This window comes from Phyllostomus discolor, chromosome 5 (genome assembly GCF_004126475.2).
Source record: "Phyllostomus discolor isolate MPI-MPIP mPhyDis1 chromosome 5, mPhyDis1.pri.v3, whole genome shotgun sequence".
NCBI lineage: Eukaryota > Metazoa > Chordata > Mammalia > Chiroptera > Phyllostomidae > Phyllostomus > Phyllostomus discolor.
The window spans coordinates 84860902-84882515 of NC_040907.2; the positions used below are offsets into that span (position 1 = coordinate 84860902).

The 21614-nt window shown below is 37.5% G+C and overlaps 1 protein-coding gene across 1 annotated transcript in view; it reads right to left on the reverse strand.

Moving 5' to 3' along the window:
• Positions 1 to 1125: 1125 nt before the first annotated feature.
• The window catches only part of SMIM13 (small integral membrane protein 13), a 28557-nt gene continuing 8068 nt past the window's right edge, over positions 1126 to 21614 (reverse strand). Inside the window, exon 2 of the mRNA XM_028513353.2 lies at positions 1126 to 4365. Coding sequence (XP_028369154.1) covers positions 4178 to 4365 — 188 coding nt within the window. The 3' untranslated portion in view covers positions 1126 to 4177. The remainder of the gene's footprint in view (positions 4366 to 21614) is intronic.

Genomic DNA, 21614 nt, shown 5'->3' on the forward strand with positions numbered 1-21614 from the left:
TATTCCTAGAGATTTTTGGAGTCTGAAAAAAGGCAGAAAACTATACTTGAACAATAAAAAAAAGAAAAAAATGAGGTGAAAGATGGATTGTTGGGAAAAAATGGCTTTTAGATCTCTCCCTTCATATTTATATTCTATCAATGAAATATACACAACTTTGTATGTTTTCATGTTAATTTATTCTGTGCAGTTTAAAGTAAAAGTTAAAACATCATATAAACAAACCACAGAAAGTTTAGATATAGTATTGACCAGATTTAAAACAAAAACAATGATCACTTACACACATTCCTCATCTCTAATTTTACAAAGATACTATTAACATACACGATTTTAATTCCTTATAAACCTATTATCAAGCAGCAAGATGACAATGCATCATAGCACAGCACAGAATGTTTCCTTCAGAAACCACAGCAGCAGTATTTGGTGAGTGGTTATGCATAGAACTAACTTGGAGGGTCATGTTAAACATTGGTCATAAAACAGGCAGCACACATTAACAAATGGAAAATGTAACTTCTATTAAAATGTTACTCTTTATGCTTTAAGTTAAAAGCTATAAGATACTTCAGATGCAGATAATACAAGGTGCTTTAATTCTAGACACCATAACAAAATACTATTCCATTAGCTGCTTGAGTCTGTAACCTTTGAGTACTATTCATGGCTTTTTAAAGTCAACTTCAAATATAAAATTTTATTAGTTAAAATCTAAAGTTACATTGGTTACACATCACATTAAAACAAAACTTTTCAGAAAAACTGACTTCAAAAAATACTGTATTGTTGACTTAAAATAATTTTTTAAAATGTTGCTTAAAAGTAAAAAAACACTACTTTCAAATCACTTAACACATTTTCATTTAAAATTCCGTATTTTTGAAACCATTATTTAATATTTTCAACTTGCAACAAAATAACAGTTTGAAGCTATTATTTCACCTAATAATATCTAAAGAAATGGGTCAGCACACCTGTGAATTGGCTATTCACCAAATAGCATACTTATGTTTCCACCATGAAAACAATGCCACAAAATCCACTGGATGAATTCTATTTTTAACTTGATGTAAATATTAACAACCTCATATAACAGTGCTACACAAATATTTAGTGTTGTGGTTTTTTTGGCATTTAAATCAGAGTAATGCTACCAACACATTTGATAACAGCAATTTTCACAAGAGTTTCAGAGGCAAAGAGAAAGACTTGGGAATGGTTAGTCACGAATGAAAAAACCTACCAGTCCTCAATTTTAGAATTACTCCTCAAAAATGGCACACTTGAACATCATTGTTAATGAGCATTTGGACACGACTCATACTTACATGTGTTTTTAATGCTCAGAGCCTTCTAAAGTTTTAAATTAACCACAGGCTAGTCCATCTTATACTGAGAAACTGAAAATGCCCTTAATGATGTTAAGTTCAGTTACAAAAGCTCTAAAATAAAACAAAAACAAAAGACATTGAAACACTGTATCACACAAATAATTCTGTGTTAGCAACTATTTCTCTTGCCTTTGAAATATGTACTATGGTGCGCATCTTGGGAGGAGTACAGAGTAAGAAAAAAGTTTGAAACAAAGGAATTAGTTTAATTAGTTTATAGAATTTTCATATTGGCATCAGTGATTTCTTTTAACTCTCCTGAGTTAAAACATGGTAGGGTATGAGCTATTAATATGCTTTTGAGTATGTTACCCAAATAAGTAAAGCAGAACATCTCTTAAAATTCCATTTAAAAAGACATCCTCAAAGCATAAATATTAATAAATAATATGAGCACATGCACCTTTACATGGATTAATTTAATTTGTGGATGGCGCTTATAGGTTTTTGGGGGATTACATCGCCCATCATTCTTTAATACTGATACAATATGGAAGCTCTCCAGCTACCAATATTTGTCAGCAACTATTGTTATCTAAACCTAAGATATCCATTATAAATAGAATCCACAGTTCAAAATACTAGACAATGAAAGATCTAATTTAATCCTCCCAGTACCAAGAAGCTTTTTAGGCTTTTTCCCCCCCTAAATGATGATCATTTTAATGTGATATTTAGCTAGTAGGAAGCACTAAAATTAATGCTTGAAATTTGTGTCATTGTTTTTTTAATCCCTACAAGTCACACAAGAATAGAAAATTGCATCCAATACGGAAATGAAGACAGAAAGATTATGCCCCATTCTCAGTTGCTGGGGATCTTCTGTAGCAAATATTGAAAAAGTAAAGTTATGCTCTGTAAAGTCCCCTTTTGTACACACAAAAGGCTACAATGACAGTAGAAGTGTGCATCAGAAGTACCACTTGGGGCAGAGCAAGTGAACTGCTAATGAGTAACAAAACTATCACCATGAAGTTTGAGGTTCCAAACACAATTACACACCATAGTAAAGGTGATACTCTGTGATGACTAGTTCTTTAGAAACAAAGTTTAAAAACATAAAAGAACTTCAATGAATAAAATAAGCTGGCTTTGCAATTCGCTCTTGTACGAAGCAGGTAACACTAAACAGGAAGGTTCTTTAATCCATATCTCTTCTCCAGTAAACACTCAGTCCAAAGTTCAGTGAAGACAAGCATGGGAACCTGGCAGGAGTCATTTTACAGTGAAGCAGGCATTTTTACCCACTCTATTTTTCTCAACACCCAGTTTCCCTGAGATCTTGTCACTGAATTGCTGTTTGTGAGGAAGTATTTTCTCCACAACACCTGCCTTGAGTATGAAGTCCTCCCATACAAAAGGAGTAACTAATCCTACTCTTCCTAATATAGAAGTTCTTAGATTCCTAAATTATTAAAGTCTTAAGTAGGCTGCCAAAAAAAAAGTGTCTCATGAAGAGTAACTATTTTAACAACACTATAAGAATCAGAATTAAGTTAGCAATAATTGCTATTCTAGGAAAAAATAAATTTATAAACTACTTTTTAATCAATCTGAGATACCATATGTATCACTAAGAAAAAACACAGGCAATTAAACTATGACATAATGCTTTCATATCATGTATAATAGAATGTTTGTATTTATTGAAAGAGCTTTTCGAGTTAAACAGATTTTTTATCATGTCAGTCTTGTGCATACATAAAGTGTTGTGAAATCAACTGGTTAAGTTATAACTCTAACTTCCTATTCCGAGACCCAGCTCTGCTGAATCCCTTCGTGAATCAGTCATCAATACCTGCATTCCTCCCCACAACCGCACCCTTGGTGCCAAGAGCACTGGTGATACACCATTTCTCGAAAGAGTGTTCTACCATTGCTTAATGTCAGAAGGAACCTTTGGATGAAAAAGTGTTTGACACCTTGACGACAGTCCTCAACACACGAATTGATTGCACTCATTGCTTTGAATTGTGTTTCATCTATTCCAAGGGTCTTGGCAATTTCTCCCAACTTCAACTGCTTCACTTGGCATGTGATAGGCAATTCTTTTGCTTATGTCTCAATGACAAAATGTAGTACAGCTTTATCTACTTGTGGGTATCTTCCCTTCTTAGGGCCTAGAAAGAGCACTTTGTTACTGCTTTACAATAAAATATGGAATTGCGGTCATTCCTTCAGCAACAGATATTTGCTTCACTGCTCTGTTTCCATGCTTTTCTGCATACACAATAACTTTTCATTTCAGTGCTGAATCAAAGTGTAATCTTTTAGAAGACATTTTAAAATGCCAATTAAATCTGACACATTTGATATCAACAACACAGTGATGATGCTATGACAAGCTGTAAGTCCCCACACGCACAAGCTAAGATAATTACATCGACTATTGCCTGGTTGACAATAATGGTGAATTACGTCCCAATTTCAATGTGTGTGTGGGAGAAAGTACATTATAGAACTAAAAAATATACTTTTCAAGCCTGTAATGTTTAACAGATTCACACAAGTGCAAAAAGAAAAATAAACCCAAGAGCCATTGATATAAGTAAAAGCTAGTAAAGCAAAAGATAATCTTTAAGATGAAATTTGTAACATCCGATTTGGTTTTAATTCCCTTTATTTTCATATGGCTTACATGTAAATCTTTTTTTTTTCTCAATTGGACTTGAAATCCAGTAACAACTGTTCTTCAATATTTTAGCAATTGCAAAACCAAGTCATTAAAGACAGAGGCTCCGGATTGCCCATCATCTTTCACTAACACAGGATGACAGTTGGGGTCAGTGGCCTTCATCAGCAGGTGCCCTCCTTTGGCGAGCAGCTCTGATCCTGTGTGGAGACAATGAAGCATCCTCTTCTGCTTCAGACCCTGAAGGCTCATGATCTCCTTCCTGGGATCCTGTGTCTCCCACCAGTTCCCGCAGAAACTTGAATTTTGATAAAAAAAGGTGCCATACAAAATACCAACCTAAAGAAAGATAAAAACATTAAGAATAATTATTACACACAGTTATCAGTTGACAATATTCCAGTTAACTTCTGGGAGTATATTACAACACAATATGTATAATATAAATAAATATATATGTGATTTGAAATATATATATATATTTACATAACAAACATTTACTAAGCATTTACTATGGACTATGAACAAGGCATAAGGATAAATCTAGATTTATAAAGGCATGGAAAAAACAGTTCTGTCTTTACAGAATTTACAATCCAAGCTTGGTGCATCTACATTAAAATTACAATGAGTTTATAATACCTAAGTAAAATTATTTATTATACATATTAAAATCAATTTTTCTAACAGGGGAAGGGAGGGAGAAAGAAGGAAACACTGATGGGTTGCTTCTCGTATACATCTCTGCCAGTGACTGAACCCACAACCTAGGCATGTGCCTTGACCAGAAATTGAACCAGCTATCTTTCATTTTGCAGGACAATGACCAACCAACTAAGCCACACTGATCAGGGCTAAAATCAAAATTTTGAGAGCATTTTTCTTGAGAAGAAAGAATCCCTTTACTATTTACTTGGAAATTCATACTTTAATACTAATATTTACTAAAAGCAAATTTTCTCTTCAATAAGAACACAAAGGACATTAAATAGCAAGAATCAACTGCTCTATGGTGAAAACTTCTCATTAGGATCAAGCTACTCATAAGTTCCTAGAAAAAACAAATTCTCACAGAAAATTAATATATTTTCTTTAATTACATGATGAAAGAATAAAGCCAGAGCGCTGGTACCTTAAGTTCAAGATTTTAAAAATATAGTATCTTCATGTCAACATTATCAAAAAGTTTGACTAACTCTCCTTAAAAAAATTACTAATCAAATTTTGCTTATTTTTGCAGAAGTTTACAAAATTTTACAAGGCTTTAATAAGAGAAAACAATAAAGGAGCACACTGACCTGGTTGCTCTAATGTTAAGAGCATAAATTAAATAAAATCAACCACTGTAACAAATTTTTGCACGTCAGCATGCTTTCTTTAAACTCTCTAATTTCATAGAAAAGCAATAGACCACAGCATATTCGGATAACTGGCATTCTATTAAAATAAAATCCAAACAACTTTTCTAACTCCAGCATTATAATAGGCTAGGATGAATGGCCAACTTTAAGGAAGCTTCTAACTTTACTTGTTTTTTCTTACAGTCTCTGAAAAAACTAAAGTATTAATAAACTCCTTGGTACTAAAAGGCTAACTTCAGACTAATTTAACCCATTTCTCAAGTTTTTGCATTCCTTTAAGCTTTCATACTAACTGAACTATACCACAAATATACATATTTTGGTCAACTAACTACGTGCTTGGGTAGGGCACCTAATTTTGTAAAATAGTAAGTATTTTAATGACATTCCAAACTAGCACACTCTCTCTTCACCCAAAATTCTTTGTAAAAATAGGCACAGCGTTAATGGAAAGAACACTGGAGAAGGAGTCAGGAGTCTCAGTTCTGACAGTAGATTTAAACAACTATTGTGAGGAAAAACTGAGATGGTATAGAAAAGGGCTAAGGGGTCTGGCATTTGTAAATGCTCAGCGGACATGAGCTTTGGTTGTCCCCTGGGCAGTGGGATCTACTTTGTTGTTAACTAACTTTAAAAAAAAAATTAATTGAGATACAACTCAAAACCATAAAATATGCCCTTTTAAAGTGTATAATACAGTGGGTTTTAGTATATTCACAAGGTTGTAAAAACCATCACCGTTTTCTAACTCTACTAGCAGTTATTCCCTATTTCCTCCTTCTCCCAGCTCCTGGCAACCACTAGTCAACTTTTCTATCTCTATGGATTTGCCTACAGTGAGCAACCCACATACAAGCATACTTTACTTTATTGAGCTTTGCAGATGTTACATTTTTTACAAATTTAAAGCTGTGTGGCAACCCTGCACCAAGCAAGTTTATTGGTACCATTTTCTAACACCATTTGCTTACTTCATGTCTCCATGTCATATTTTGATAATTCTCGCAATATTTTAGGCTAACACTTATTATGGTGATCTGTGATGTTACTGTTGTAATTGTTTTGGGGAGTCACAAACTATGCCTATATAAGATGGCAAATCTAATCGATAAATTTGTGTGTGTTTCTCACTGCTCCACCAATCAGCTGTTTCCCCATCTCTGTTTTCTCAGGCCTCCCTATTTGCTGAGACACAACAATACTTAAATTAGGCCAATTAATAATTGTACAATAGCCTGTAAGTATTCAAGTGAAAGAAAGAGCAGCACATCTCTCTATTACTTTTATTTATTGATTTTAATAAGAGAGGAGAGAAAGAAAAACATGAATTTGTTGTTCCTCTTATTATGCAGTCATTGGTTGATTCTTGTATGTGCCCTGACTGGGGATCAAACCCACAACCTGGGTGTATCAAGACAACATTCTATAACCAACTCAGCTAACCCAGCCAGTGCCACACCACTCACTTTATATCAGAAGCTAAAAGTGATTAAGCTTAATAAGGAAGACTTGTCAAAAGCCAACACAGGCCAAAAGCTATGCCTATTGTGCCAGCTAGCCAAGCTGTAAATGCAAAGAAAGAGTTCTTGAAGGAAAGTAAAAGTGCAACTCCACTGAACACACAAATAAGAAACCGTAACAGCCTTATTGCTGATATAGAGAATGTTTTAGTGGTGTGGATGGCAGATCGAACCAGACACAACATTCTCTTAGGTTGAAGCCTAAATCCAGAGCAAAGCCCTCACCTCAGTTCTATGAAGGCTAAGAGAAGTAAGCTGCAGAAGAAAAGCAGAAGCTAGCAGAGGCTGGTTCATGAGGTTTAAGAAAAGAAGCTATCTCCACAACATAAAACATGAAGCAGCAAGTGCTGATATAGAAGCTGTAGCAAGTTATCCAGATCTACCTAAGCTAACTAATGACCGTGACTACACTAAACAACAGATTTCCAATGCAGACAAACAGCCTCACATTGGAAGATGATGCCATCTGGGACTTTCAGAGCTAGAAAGAAGTCAATGCCTGGCTTCAAAGGACAGGCTGATTCTCTTGTTATGGGCTAATGCAACTGGTGACTTTAAGTTGAAGCCAATGCGCATTTAGCATTCTAAAAATTCTATAGCTTTTAACAATATGCTAAATCTTACTCTGCCTGTGTTCTATAAATGGACAACAAAATCTGAATGATAGCACATCTGTTAACATGGTTTACTAAATATTTCAAGCCCACTGTTGAGATGGCTTGAAAAAAGATTCCTTTTAAAACATTACTGCTCACTGACAATGCACTGGTCATCCAAGAGCTCTGAAGGAGATATGCAAGATTAATGTTTTGCCTGCTAACATTAACATCCATTCTGCAGCCAGTGGATCCAGGAGTAATTGTGACTTTCAAATCTTGTTATTAAGAAATAGATTTTGTAAGACTATAGCTGCCATGGATGGAGATTCTCTGATGGATCTGGGCCAAGTAAATGGAAAACCTTCTGGAAAGGAGTCAGTATTCTAGATGCCATAAAGAACATTTGTGATTCATGGGAAGAGGACAAAATATCAACATTAACAGGAGTTTGGAAGAAGCTGATTTCAACCCTCATGGATAACTTTGAGGGGTTCAAAACTTCAGTGGAGGAAGTAACTGCAGATGTGGTAGAAATAGTAAGAGAACTAGAATTAGAAGCAGAACTTGCAGATGTGACTGAATTGTTGCAATCTCAGGGTAAAACTTTAATGGATGAAGAATTGTTTTAGGAATAAGCAAAGAAAGTGGTTTCTTCAGGTGAAATCTGTTCCTGGTGAAGATGCTGTGATGATTGTTGAAAAGACAACAAAGAATTTAGAATATCACATGAACTTAGTTGATAAAGCAGCAGCAAGTTTGAGAACTTCCATTTTGAAAAAAGTTCTGCTGTGGGTATAAAGCCATCCAACAGCATCAGATGCTATAAAGAAATTGATAAGAGGAGTCAGTTGATGTGGCAAATTTTATTGTAATCTTAAGAAATTGCCACAGTTGTGGCCACATGGCTCAGTTGGTTGGAATGTCATTCCATGCACTGCAAGGTTGCAGGTAGATTCCCAGTCAGGGCACATACCTAGGGTGCAGGTTCAATCCCTTGTCAGGGAGCAGATTGATGTTTTCTCAATCAGTGTGTGTGTGTGTCTCTCTCTCTCTAAAACATATCCTCGGGTGAGGATTTAAAAAAAAACAATATTGCCATAGCCACCCCAACCTTCAGTAACCTCTACCCTGTCACTCAGCAGCCTCAGATGATGGTCAGCATTTCTTAGCAATGAAGTATTTTTCAGTTAAGGTATATGCATTGTTTTATTAGACATAATGCTATAATACACATAATAGACTACAGTATACTGTAAATATAACTTTATATGTACTGGAAAACCAAAAAATTTGTGTCACTTGCTTTAATGCGATATTTACTTTAATGCAGTGGTCTGAAATCTAACCTGCGATATCTCTGATATATGCCTGTAAATGAAATCACAATATATAGTATTTTGTGTCTGGCTTCTTTCTCTTAGTATGTATCTTCAAGGTTCTTCATCCATGTTGTTGCATGTATTGTTTCATTCCTTTTTATTACAGAATAATACTCCATCATATGAAAAAAATCACATTTTGTTTAAACATTCACCAATTAATGAACATCTGGCTAGTCTCCACTTGTTGGCTATTATAAAAAACAACATTTCCATCTTTTTTGGCTGCAATGACCATTTGTGTACAAGTTCTTATATGGACATGTTTTAATTTCTTTTCAGTATCTATCTATGAGGAGAACTGCCAGGTCATATGGTAACTTTATGCTTAACCAGTTGTGAAACTGCTGTTTTTCAAGGTAGCTGTACCATTTTACATTCCTACCAGAAAAAAAAAAAGTAAGAAAAAAAGCTCCAATTTCTCTATGTCCTCCCCAAGACTTTTTATTGTCTATCTTTTTTGTTATAGTCACCTGAGTGGGTGTAAATTGTTTACCACTGTGGCTTTTATTTGCATTTCCCTAATGACTAAAGATTTGAACATCCTTTCAGGTGTTTATTGGCCATTTGTTTGTCTTCTTTGGAGAAATGTCTTTAATTACTTTGCCCGTTTTTAAAATCAATTCTATTCCATCTGTATGTCTACCCTTATTGTCAGTACTACATCATCTTAATTACAGTAGTTTTGTATTAACTTTTAAAATTGAGGATAAGTCCATCAACTTTGTTGTTTCAATGCTGTTTTTGGCTACCCCAAGTCCGTTGCATTTCCATGTGACTTTTAGAATTATGTTGTCAGTTTCAACAAAAAAAATGCAGCAAAAATTTTGAAAGGCATTGCACTGAATCTGTAGATCACTGTGGAGACCTACACTATATTTTTAATACTTCTTTATATTTAAGAAAATTTTCCATAATGGACACATATTTTTTAAAAGATTTTATTTATTTGTTTTTAGAGAGAGGGGAAGGAAGGAAGAAACAGGGGGAGAGAAACAGATTAGGTTGCCTCTCACATGCCCCCAGTTGGGGACCTGGTTACCAATTTGGGCATGTGCCCTGACCAGGAACCAAACTGGTGACCTTTCACTTTTTAGGACAACACCAAACCCACTGAGCCACACTGGTTAGGGCTAGACACATGTGGTTTTGATAATCAGGTAAATCAGCAGAAAAACAAGTCAGAAACGACTAAGTAAATCATAAATACTCTGTCCATTTATATGCTTTAAACAGCCCAATGCCATTAAGTGGCTTAAATTAATAAAGCCAATTGATTTCAACATGTACTACGGGAAACCCTTAACTCTTAGGTTAATTTTGAGAACCCAATCTAAATGTTAAAATAATTCATTTGCCCAAGGTACTGTGCTAAATAGAAATTATGAAAGTGAATTTGCCATGAGGGAAATTATAGTCAAGCTCAAAGATGAGAACCTCATAAAGATCAAAGATTCCAAAAGTGGCTACAAGGCACAAAATGACCACAAAGAAAAGTAAGGGAGGTTAATGAAGGCCTTTTGACTGGAAAGAAACCATGGTGAAGGGCTGTTACCACTGGAGTTCCCACCATAAAACAATATAGTTTTGGGGATGATTAAGACAAAGCAAAGTCTCCTACAGTAGAAATCTATAAAACAAGGAACTGGGAACAATCGCAGCAGTAAGTTTTAGGAGAAATAAGAGCATTCAGCTAGATCACAAACTCTCTCCCAATTTTAATAAAACAAAAGAAAAAAATTAATCACTGCAGCAATCAGACAATGTAAGGAATTAATAGAAAAGTCAAAATTCAGAACATGATGGCCAACTGGAAAAACTCCAGAGTGTGGAGCAGCAAGTTAACACCACTATCTCCACACTCACCAGTGCCCTCCACCACCAGCTAAACCATTTGACGCCACACCTTAAGAGGTGTATTTTTACCCCTAAATATGGAGATAAGAAACTTGAAAAGTATGCTTATCTTTCCTTATTTTCCCTGGGTGTAAGGTGTGTAAAGTTGAGGGTGGAAGTGGTTTGTGTGTTTAGTGACACTGTTTCTCACAAAAAATCATGAGATAAAGAATGCCCCTAATACAGACATGGAGCTCATCTACTGGGCAGCCAAAAAGAACAAATACCCACTGTGCTTGGTTTTTACAATGGCTACTGTAATGATGGGGGGAGGGGAATGCAATGTTAAGAGATAAATTGTAGTATTGGTAAGAACTGCTATGTTGACTAATTGAGAAAAGTTCAACAAGCTATCCTCCAAGTAAAATGACTAAGTTCTTACATAGCTATAATTTGGGGAGAGAGAGATGGGAGGAGGATGTGGGGGAGGGGGATTTCCATATCACAGTATGTAGAATCAGTAAAATCTCTAATGCTTCTGTAATAGGCTATCTACCAAAGAGTGCTAAGTCTGAACAAGGGATGATACTAAAAATTCCAGGAAGTCTGAATGGAAAAATTATACACTACATATATACAGGGTAGGGCAAAAGTAGGTTTATAGTTGCGAACACATGAAACAAAGTTTATTCTTGTATTACTTGCTCAAGGCTGCCTCAGGCTTATTATCCATACCTCTCTCTCTCTCTCAAATTAATAAACATGTGCCCTGGTGGATGTTGGCACATTGTCCTGTACACCAAAGGTCGCAGGTTCAATTTCTGGTCAGAGCACATACCTAGGTTGTAGGTTTGGTTGGGGTGCATACAAGAGGCAACCAATGGATATTTCTCTCTCACATTGATGTTTCTCTCTCTCTCTCCCTTCCTCTTGCTCTAAAAGCAATAAAAAAATGTCCTCAGGAGAGGATAAAAATAAAATCAATGGACATATCATATGCTTGGATGTGGAAAAACAAATAAAAAACCTTCCCCAGAAAAGAAGTCCTGGCCCAGATTAATTCTACCAAACATTTAAGAAAGTATACAAACTGTGGCAGACATCTCCGTAACCTCAATGAGTCAAGGCTTTGTATAAACCTTGTGTGACCTGTACCCTTGAGTATGAGCAGAACCTGTGACCTGCTTCCAACCAATAGAGGTAAAAAGAGTATTCCCTTTATTAGGTTATGTTATATGGTAAAGGTAAAGTTATTTTGTAAAAAGTCTCAATCAGTTGATTCTGAGTTACTCAAAAAGGAAATTATCCTAGGTGAGCCTACTCAATTAATTAAGTGAAAGTCTTTAAAAGAGTGTAAGCCCTTTCCTGGTGTCAGAGAGATTCTCCTGCCTGCTGGCTTAAGGCACAAGTCACCAAGAGTTCTACAGTCACAAGAAACTGAATGCTGCCAGCAACCACATGGGCCAGGCCAACACCCTGACTGCAGATTTATGAGGTGGAGGTAGGGAAGGTAGGACCCAGGTGAGCCATACTCACACTCCTGACCCACAGAAACTGTCAACTAATAACTATATGTTGTTTCAGGCTGCTAAGTTTGTGACAATTTGTTATGTAGTAATAGAAAAGTAGTATAACAATTCTATGCAAACTCTTCCAAAAAATAAAATCTGATGAAGTCTGTATGATCCATAAAACAAAACCAGACAAAGGCATTAAAAAAACAAAACCAAAAACTACAGGTATTCCTCATGAATGTAAATAGAAAAACCTTTAAAATTTAGTAAATCAAATTCTGCAATATACAAAGATGATAATAAATCATGAACAAAGGTCTTTATCTAAGAAATGTAGGGTTGCTTTAACATTTGAAATTAAGGTAATTCATCATATTTAACAAAGAAAAACCAGAAGGCCCCATTCACCACTGTGAGGACCCAGGCAGAGGGCTCTCACCAGAATGCACTATGCTGGTGCCTTGATCTTAGACTTCCTGGCCTCTAGACTATAAAGAAATATATTTCTGTTGTTATAAACTTAAATAAATAAATAAAATTAATTGAAAGAAAATCACGTGATCATCTCAACAGATACAGAAAAAAGCATCTAAAAAAGACCAACATCCATTTCTGATATTTAAAGAAGTCTCAGCAAAGCAGTAATGGAAGGAAACTTTTCTTCTTCAATTTGATAGAGAATATCTAAAAAAAGAAAAGGAAAAAAAACCCTACAGCTAACACTCTACTTAATGGTGAAAGACTACATGTTTCTCTCCAAAAGATCAGGGAGGAAAGTCTGCTTTTATCCCTATGGTCTGTGAGAAGTAAGATACCTACTAGTACCTACCAAGAAGGGCTCCTGATGACTAATGGTCTCAAATTTTAAAAACTGCCTAGCAGCTCTTTCCACACAGGGGCCTGTTGTGCAAACCACACTTCAGGTGCACTGAACTACCTCCCCATGTTGTGTTCCTGTCATCTGAGCCAGCCCCTATAAAGGAGTTTCAGGAACTGTATTTCAGCCAACAGAATTAAGGCTTTCCCTGTCCAATCAGAGTGGCACAGCTATACCCGTACCATTAGCATCTTCACTAAACAGAGAGTAACAGGGTACAGCCAAAAGGGAGATGGCAAATAGGGATTTGTAATGGGGTCCAGAACTCAATGTCCAAGCAATATTAGAAAAAAATGTATATATAGGATGTCCTCACCCCCACAGGTCTGAGCTGGGGGATGGGACACATGGAGCAGGGCTATTGAGAAGAGCTTGGAGATGACTGGCTTCACACTGCAGGGCCACCCCTGCCCAGACTTACTATGGGAGCCCAGTAAAGCTGGAGAATAAAAGGAATGCTGGCAGCTGTGGCCAATTGTGGGAGGAGTCAGAAATGGTGTGGCAGAGGAAGATTGGCACTAGGATTTAAACCCATGTGTGGCAGCCATGCGGCATCTTTTTGGGACCATGCAGCTTGGGCAGAGAAGAACCACAAACTTTTCTTTTTCTGAGATACAGTACCCCGGACTGGGAAGAGGGGGAAGGAAGGACTGTGGGTGTTGGGAACCGCCCTGCCTGGTATCAGAAGCTGTAACCCCCACCTAGGCTAAGGGAACGCCCTTGGAACTGTAAACCAGCAAGGAGACAAAAGCTTATCTCCCTGGCAGGAAGGAGCGCAGCTTCTGCTGCTTCATTCATAACTGAACCCCAAAGCTTGGTTGGTTAGCCAATGACGGGTAAGATTCCCCAAGGGGGGAATGACCTAAGACTGGCACGATCACGTGGGAGGCCCCCAAAAGAAGGACTTTGGGGGCTACAGCAAAAGGGGGTGATGGACCCTTGCTCCTCGGCTTTGACGTAGCCTGAGTCCTCATCGTCTGGGAGAAAATCTCCTAATCTCTTAGTTGCCTTAGTTCCCTTGCTCCACCTAAGCCTGAAACAATGACAGGGTGGTGCAGCTCTGTGCTAAAAAGGGCGGGTTCCCCCGGTGATCAGGCCTAAGAAAGAATATGTAAATTCCTGTGAAACCTTCTTTGTTTGGAATGCTCTCAGTTGAATGAGAAGGGTCCAAGGATGAAGTTAATTTGCTCCTTAAAGTTTTACAGCTCTTTGACCCTGACTCAAAATAGGCCCTCAGACTTCCTTTTTATCTATTGTTTGATCCTTTACTTCCTAGCAATGAATAATGAGCTTTTACCTGAATTCTTATGTGAACGAAACCAATAAAAAGCCTCTCCGGAGGGGGAACGGCGCATTCTCCCCACCAGGGAGGGTGGCCAAGTGGTGCGCTCCCCATGTGAGGAGTGGCCCTGCTGCTCCTATTCCCCCACAGGACCTGGTTGTCTCTGTGTATGTTTTTTTCGAGTTTCGACGAGCCATCCGCAGCGTTCCGTGATCACTGCTGGCTGGTGACCCACGCATCATCTGTGTTTGTGGGTATTCTAAAGGACTTTAGGATCTCAATGAAGACATTAAGTTATTACCCTTAAGTTTGTATAACTCTTTAAATAAATAATCCCTTTCCTTTTCACCAATCTCTGGCATTAAGAGATGTCTTTCCCTGGCGGCAGACAAGGCGAACCTAGTACAGGGTTGGGGAACCCCAGAGCACAAGGGTGGGTCCATTCAGTAATAGTATATTGTTCCCCTCCACCACCCCGGGACCATTCTGTAACAATAGCAACTCCATTCTGCAAATTAGGACAGTGCCTTTTGGACCAATCAAACTATAAGGATTTGAAGTCCTTATTTGCATGGGGAAACACAAATTAGGTACCAGGGACAGGGACTTGTTGTCTACATAAATAAGCTCCCTTCTGGCTCCAAGAGCACACTCCCTTTCCCTTTCTACCAAAGACTGAAGATTGTGTTTCCTGATGTCTCACCCAACCAGGGCAAAGTGGAGCAGTTTGGACAAAAGCAGGTGGAGCAGACCAGAACAGAGCTGTCTACCCAGAGAGGGACCTCGCCCCAGGGCCACCTCACAGCCATGTTGTTCCACAGCCATACTGCTTCATAATTGAACTGTAGCATTCTTCACAGCCATGCTGAATCACAATGGAGCTGTTTACACTGAATAAAGTTTCTTTCTTCACAGTACCTTAAAGTGGGGACTCCTGGTATTGAATTTGTGCTAAGGACCATCAGTTAACAACCCTTTCTTTCAAAACTGTCCTGGAGGATTAATGAGGCAAAAACTAAAAGACATACAAATTGAAAAGAATAGGTAAAACAATCTTTATTTGCAGTTCACATGAGCCTCTGGGTAAAAAATCCTGTGGAATTTACAAAACAAAACAAAACAAAAAAGAAATCCTCTCTACCTTTCTTCCCCAATCTTACTAGAACAGTGAAACTGGGCAAATTTGCAGGATATAAAGGCAATATGCAAATAAATGAATGCATGACTGATGATATGAATTAGCAGTTTTGCCAAATATACTGTCAATATACAAAAATCATTTGTTTCCATATATTAGCAGCAAATATTAAAAGAATACCATTAACAACGCATCAAAAATATGAACCCTTTACAGTTAAATTAGACTAAACTAGTGCAAGAACTAAATTACATATCAAAATATGCAAAATGTGGCGAAGAGAAATTAAAGTCCTTAAAAATGAAGATACAATATGGTCATGGACCCCAACATTAATAAGTCAGTTCTCGTCAACTTAACCTGCAGGGTCAATGTCCATTTTGACAAGCTGATTCTGAAGCATACAAGGAAATACAAAGAACCTAAAATATAGCCGAAACACTCCTATACATTTAGTCAACTGATTTTCAACAAAAAACAGTTGAATATCATTATGTGTAAAAAAAAAAATCTTTAACTCAAACCATACACAAAAATTACCTCAAAGCAGATCACAGACCTAAAGGCAAAACCTAAAATACAAAACTCCTAAAAAAATTTGTAGAAGAAAAATCTTGTGACCTTGGGTAAGAAATCATTTCTTAGATATGATTCAAAAAGCATTAAATACAAAAGAAAAATTTGATAAATAGGATTTAATTAACATGAAAAATTGACTTTTCTAAAGACATTTAAAAATAAAAAGGCACAAGATGCATATGTGAAGAAAAAATGTGTATTACAAATGTGTATCTAATAAGATTGTCTTCAACATACATAAAGAATTACAATTTGATAATACAAAGACAATGCAATTCTTTTCAATGGGCAAAAATCTGAACAGTTTACCACATGGCTGTTGGCAATGCAAAATGTTTGTCAGTTTCTTATAAAGTTACTCAAGAGAAATTAAAACAATCCTAATATCTACTGAGAAGTAAATGAATAAACAAATTCTAGTACGGAAGCAGGACAGTAAGAAGCTAGGAAAATTCCTTGACAACTGGAATAGGGAAACTGAGACGTAGTTAAACAAGAAGTTTGCAGCCATCTAGAAAATCCTATCTACTGTAACCAAGGGCACTTATGAGTAAATGGTTTGTACCTCTCCTCACCAACCAGAACACCCTACTCAGGGAGACAATATAAATCCAATTAATGCCATCTGCCAACCACACCCAAGGACAAATGAAGTTAAGGAAATAAAATCTCATTTGGGACATCAGCATAAAGCTGATATTCTATTGAGGCCCTTCCTTAAGACCTCCCCTAGACTCCCAGGCTTTAAAACCCCCCAAAACTAGGGTCCCAAGACACATCCTCCCTGGAGTATGCCTGCATCTTTCCTTTCCCGTCATCTTCCCCCAAAGACATGCATCTCCTAAACTCTAAGGCACCCCAGAGGCTTGCAACCAGGGCAGCACAATGGACCCCAGCAGTTCGTCCCAAGCGAACCCTCTGAACCTGTCTCCAAGGCTCCCTTTTTCTGACTCCCCAGTGAGCCAAACCAGCCCCACCAAAGCTTATCATTTCTTTCCTATAACATTACCAGAGAGCCAAGGCAGCCCCAATTAGGTTCTCCTCTTGCTTCCAATATCCTAAGCCCTTCCTTGTTTCACTGTCCCCAGCTTTAATAAAGGTCCTCTAAAAATCGCCTAGCTCATGTAGTAAAATCTTTCCTGTACCAGGTCAAGAACCCACATACCACTGGCTGGCCCTAGACAGACCTGCTCAGGGCCAGGTCCACTTTCTGGTAACATTTTATCCATACAATGGAATATTACCCAGCAAAAAGAAAATGAATCACTGATATACACAACATAGATGGACTTCAAAAGCACTATGCTAAGTGAAAGAAGTCAAATACAAAAGTATATCATATGATTCTATTTATAATAAATTCTAGAAAAGGCAAAATGGTCATGGAAAGAACTTCAGTTTTTGCCAGGGGCTTGAGAATTGACTACGAAGGGCCATGAGAGAACTTTCTGTAGTGATGAAAATGTTCTGTATCCAGACTGTGGTGATGCTCACACTACTGTATACATTTGCTAAAACTCATCAAACTGTTCACACTTTTCAGTGATCAATACATCTTATTTTATTCAACCATTATTTTGAAATGTATATTATTCTAAGTAAAACCATGTTAAACTAAGGATACTCAAATTTCTAAAACCAGATTTAATCTTTGAAAATTCATTTTTCAAACATTAATTAATTCACATTTACTCACCTGTACCTAAATATGACATAGATAAGCAGATATACAGTCTATCATCAAATTTCCTAGATTTGATTACTTGCAAAATCACCTACTGGTACAAACTCTGCAGGTGATGCACATGGTACCACAATCTGGATGCCTCCTGCTCCCATCTATAAACCCCATCCTAGCCAATTCTTCTTCAAGAGCTGGAAATTTATTCATTCATTCAAATATTCATCAAGCATCTATCATTTCCAAAAACCATTCTTACTGTAACATATTTGCCCAATGATAATGAAGAACTATAGAAAAAAATAAAGCAGAGTAAGCAGAAGGGGGCATTTGTGAGGGAAGCTGATATCTCAGAGAGGGTAGAGAGGCCTCACTGACAACGAGAATGACAAAGCTGCCATTTACTGAGATGGTGAAAGCCAGTAGAAAAGCAAGATCAAGAATGTGGTTTTAGATTCGCTAAATTTGAAATGCTCATAATACTCAACATTTAAAAGTTCTTATAATCCAATCTCCAGGCCCCCACCCTCCTTGGAGGTCAGGCGGTGGAGCTAAAACTTCTGGTTCTCTAATCTTGTTTGTTTTTTTAAAGATTTTTTAAAATTTTTATTTATTTTTAAAGAGGGAAGGGAGGGAGAAAGAGAGAGAGAGAGAGAAACATCAATGTGTGGTTGCTGGGGGCTGTGGCCCGCAACCCAGGCATGTGCCCTGACTGGGAATCGAACCTGTGACACTTTGGTTCACAACCCGAACTCAATCCACTGAGCTACACCAGCCAGGGCTTTGTTTGTTTTTTTTTTAATGATCAACCCCAATCCTGAAACTATCTAGAAGCCCCAGCCTGAGACACCTCTCATTAGCAGAAACTCTGGCCTGGTCAGAAAGGACCTGCTATGAATAACAAAAGATGCTCCTACTACTCAGGAAATTTCAAGGGTTTGGGGGAGCTTAATGCCAGGAACCAATAACACCAAATATATATATTTTTTATCCCATGGAGATGAACTCAGTGCTTGCTGATTGCTCTTGGAGACATGGACAAAGAAAAAGCCTATTTCTGTTTGAAAAGAAGGTGATAAAAGGGAACGAGCACACACACAAGTTGATGAATTCCATTTAAAAGTACAGTGTACCTACACTAGTGAACCTATTCTCACAATCTTGTAATTAATTGTTGAAAGTAGTGACTATGCTGTATCCTCTTCCAGAACTTGTCATTTTGTAGAATATCTTAGAACTATACTTACAAGACATGCTCAAAATATTTGGGAGATGAATGGGTGTATGACATGGCCAAAAGATTAGTAATGAATGAGGAAGGTAAAATAATGCCTTAGGTTGTGTGCATAAACCAAAAACAAAGTTATTTTAGGAAAAGATTCTGAGCTTTAAAAAAACATCGGAAAAGGGAGAAGAATCATGTATGTGAAACTAACACTCAGGAGCCCAGACTTTACTACAGTTAACCAGGTAAGGGTGTCTTCCCTAATGGAGTATAAAGGTCTGCAAGGGAACAGATGCCTTATTAACTTTTGGACACCCTTGACCACAACCACAGCACCTAAATGTAAGAGTTAATTTAGTATTTTATTGAACTCTTACACAAGGCAACTCCATCACAAGACAACGCAGGCTTGTACCACACTTAAAACTTACATGTAATGGGAATTTAATTTAACAATTAATACAGGAATCTTTCTTCATTCGTTCTGAAAATACATGAAGGCCTATTATACACCAAGCATTACCCTAGGATCCTGGGATACAGCAGTGAACAAGCAAAACAAGGTCCCTGCTTTCATGGAGCTTATACTCTCACTAGGGAAACACATGTGAAGTAGCTTATTTTAGAGAGTACTAAACTAAGGTTAAATGACATAGAGTGACTGGATGGACTACCTAGGTGGTTAGTTGATGTGAAAACCTGGAGAGAGAAATAAGGAAGACTGAGGAAAGTACAAGGCTTGCCTGTTGGTGGAATGTTGAGAGTTGTGGGGGAGAGTAGTAGAGGAGCTACATCACCCAGATCCTTGGGCTGTATTCAGAGAGAAACGGGAAACCACTGGAGAATAGGTTTTACACAAGGAGTGGAGGCAGGATAGTAAGGAGCTAAGAAAATTCCTAGGCAAGTGGAATAGAGAAACTGAGACATAGTTAAAAGGCCCAGCAGTTTGCAGCAATCTAGTAAATCCTATTTTCCATAACCAAGGGCACTAAAGAGTAAGTGGCTTACATTTCTCCACCCAACCAGAGGACAAATAGTTTAAATCACCCTGCTCAGGGAGATTAGAAAGCAGAAACCCAATTAGTACCATTTGCCAACCACACCTAAGGACAGAGGAAGCTAAGGAAATAAATTTTATTTTGGCACATCAGCATAAAGCTGATGAACATTCTGCTGAGATCCTCTCTTAAACCCTCATCCCGTACAACCCTCAGGACCAAGGACCCAGTGCACACGCTATCTTTCCCTTCTCCCTCTTCTTCCCCCACAGGTACGCATCTCCTAAATTCTAAGGGTCCCCAGGAGACTTTCAACCAGGGGAACAATGGGCAGCAGCAGTTTGTGCTTAGGCTAACTCCCTGAACCTGTCTCCAAGGCCCCCTTTCATTTGACTTTCCAGTGAGCTGACAGCAGTCCTGCCTAATCTCTCCCCTGCTGTTCCATCTGTCCTAAGCCCTTCCTTGTTTCACTGTCCACAGCTTTAATAAATGTACTCTTAAGAACCCATATACTACAGGCTGGCTCAGGGTGGTACTGATCTAGCAAAGCAAAAGAAACAAAAATCTGGATGGCAGGAGAGGGGGATGCTAATTGGAGCCAAAATTCAATCAAGAACCATACAAAACATCAAGACTTGAGATGGGAAGAGGTGAGGGAAGGGAAGAAAAAAAGGATGGGACTTAAGTCCGTTTACAGAACTGTCATGCAAGTACCCAAGTTTACAATACCCAATAGGGTAGTGAGGGTATTCCTCTCTGGAGAGATGGAATACTCACAGAGAAATAGACCTCCAGACACTTACAACTGGGGATTCCTCTACAGAGGAACCCCAATCACCCTGCAATGAGCACAGAGCTGACACTAAAAATTTACCACCAAAGCAAACAAGCAAAAACAACAACAACAACAACAACAAAAACAAAATACACGGAAGAAACAAAGGCAATGCAGGAAAAAGAAACACTATTAAAAACAACAGAACAATTACAACTACTATACTTATAGTGATAAGATGTTACATACATGAAGCAAGAATAGCTACTATAGCTACAGAAAACAAATCTGAAACTAAAAATTGAATAGCTAAAATAAAATCTTATGAGGTAGAAGATAAACCCCAAACATCTCCCCCACAAAAAAGGGAGAAGGAGGTAAGACAAAAAAAATAAAAGCTAAAAAGATAAAATTTAAGAATTAGCCCAAGAGGTCCAACACCCAACTAACACAAGTTTCAGAAAGAATAAAGAAAATGGAAGCAAAAAATTATCAGATATAACAGAAAATGTTCCCAGAAATGCAGACTAAAACCTGAACCAAAGGATTCAGAAAAATAAATAACCATACCAAGGCATATCATTACAATGTTTCAGAATGCCAATAATTACAAAAAGACATTTTTAGGCAGGCATTAGCTCAAGAAATTATTTTCCATGCATTTTTTCTTAGAAAGCTACTTAAGAAACATGCTCCAACAAAACAAGTGTGAAAACCAAGAAAGATGGTGAAATAAGATCTGGAAAACAGTTTCCAGCAGAGAGGGTAAAGGGTAGGCAGAGAACAAAAGCTATTGAGAAGGAAGGAGGCTTTGGGACTGAGTT